General features: G+C 33.5%; 1 protein-coding gene across 1 annotated transcript in view; it reads right to left on the minus strand.

Moving 5' to 3' along the window:
• vapal (VAMP (vesicle-associated membrane protein)-associated protein A, like) overlaps positions 1 to 1705 on the minus strand; it is a 24576-nt gene that overhangs the window by 5802 nt on the left and 17069 nt on the right. The window contains exon 4 of the mRNA XM_016230985.1: positions 1570 to 1650. Within this exon, the coding sequence (XP_016086471.1) occupies positions 1570 to 1650 (81 nt within the window). The remainder of the gene's footprint in view (positions 1 to 1569; positions 1651 to 1705) is intronic.

The following is a 1705-nucleotide window of genomic DNA, read 5'->3' on the forward strand; positions in this document are numbered from 1 at the left end:
GTGAGTGAGTGTGTGTGTGTGTGTGTGAGAGAGAGAGTGAGAGTGAGTGAGAGTGAGAGAGAGAGAGTGGGAGTGTGTGTGTGCGTGTGTGTGTGTGTGCATGCGTGTGAGTGTGTGTGTGTGTGCGTGTGTGTGAGTGAGAGTGTGTGTGTGTGTGTTTGTGTGTCATATGAGGACACAAATTTGTATAATGACATGGGTATGATAGGTATTACAAGGAGAAGGTGATTTATGAGGACATTACCCCATGTCCCCATTTTTCAAAACGCTTATAAATCATAGAGTGAGGTTTTTTTGAGAAAATAAAAATGCACAAAGTTTCCTGTAAGGGGTAGGGTTAGGTGTAGGGCAATAGAATATACAGTTTGCTTTTTGTAAAAACCATTACTCCTATGGGATGTCCCCACAATTCACAAAAACAACGTGTGAGTGAGTGTGTGTGTGAGTGTGTGTGTGAGAGAGTGTGTGTGTGTGTGTGTGTGTATTATGGCTGCACGATTTTAGGAAAAATATAATTGTGATTTTTGTGATAAAAATTGTGATTGCTCCAGGTTTGCTGTGCTTGTTATTATAATAAACTGAAACCATGAAAAAAAAGTTGTTACCTGACATAAACGTAAAATGAAAGAAAATAAAATAGTAAAACAATCAACTTATTTTATTTCAGCTAGTTGCCAAAGCAACATTTCTCATTTAGATTTAGTTTAACTTGATATACTAAAATAACTAACAAAAACTATACAGACATAAAAAACAACTAATAAAAATAACAAAAACACAATCAAATTACTAAAACTTTAATATTAAAACAGAAAATAAAACAAATATAAAAAAATATTACAGTATGTTATTTTTATATTATATTTATATTAAATATTTAGTGTTTACATATTAACATAACTATAAGGTAATAATATTAATTATTATTATTATTTTAAAAATAATTATTACAAAATTTTTGTAAAAAAATACACACACACACATACATATATAATTTTTCTGTAAAATAAAACAAACTAGTATTTAAGAAAAAAAAATGTACAAATATTAATTATTTACATTATTATTTAGTTAAATTTATGGCTTAATTTCCTAATTTATAAATGTTTAAACCATCAAGCTTTTATTTGACAGAAGTCCTTAAAGATATCTCAATTTCGGTTTTATTTAGATTAATTGTGCAGCCCTTGTGTGTATCAGTGTCGGTGAAAAGAAGCTACACACAAGCTAGTTAAGTGCAGAAAACCACATTAGTGAAACTAAAACAACAACTAAATTCTTCCTTCAAATTTAACTTTAAACTAAAGAGATGATGTCAGACTGAATCAAACTCCCATCCCCTCGAAAACCCCGCCTCCCAAAGACCTCAGCCAATCAGAATGCGTGATTGACAGGCAGGGAGTGTTTGTGATTGGCTGTTTCACTGATAGCTGTACAAAACAATCACTCACAGCAGCTTATAATACAGGTGAATGTTCGGCGTCAAGCACGTTCTGCTGATTAATACAATTATAATTCCATTTACAGCAGGGTGGAGTGAGCTGCAGACGCTCGTCTCGCTGTACTCACCACTTTATCGTTTTCAGACGGCAGCTCAAAGACGCATCTGAGTTTGGAATCCATGAGGTCATCGAGTTTTGCGTCTTTCCACTGAAACACATGAAAAATAGGCAATTCATCAGCCACAACCACTAGCAGCTGCTGC

Source organism: Sinocyclocheilus grahami, unplaced genomic scaffold (assembly GCF_001515645.1).
Source record: "Sinocyclocheilus grahami isolate Dianchi unplaced genomic scaffold, SAMN03320097.WGS_v1.1 scaffold381.1, whole genome shotgun sequence".
NCBI lineage: Eukaryota > Metazoa > Chordata > Actinopteri > Cypriniformes > Cyprinidae > Sinocyclocheilus > Sinocyclocheilus grahami.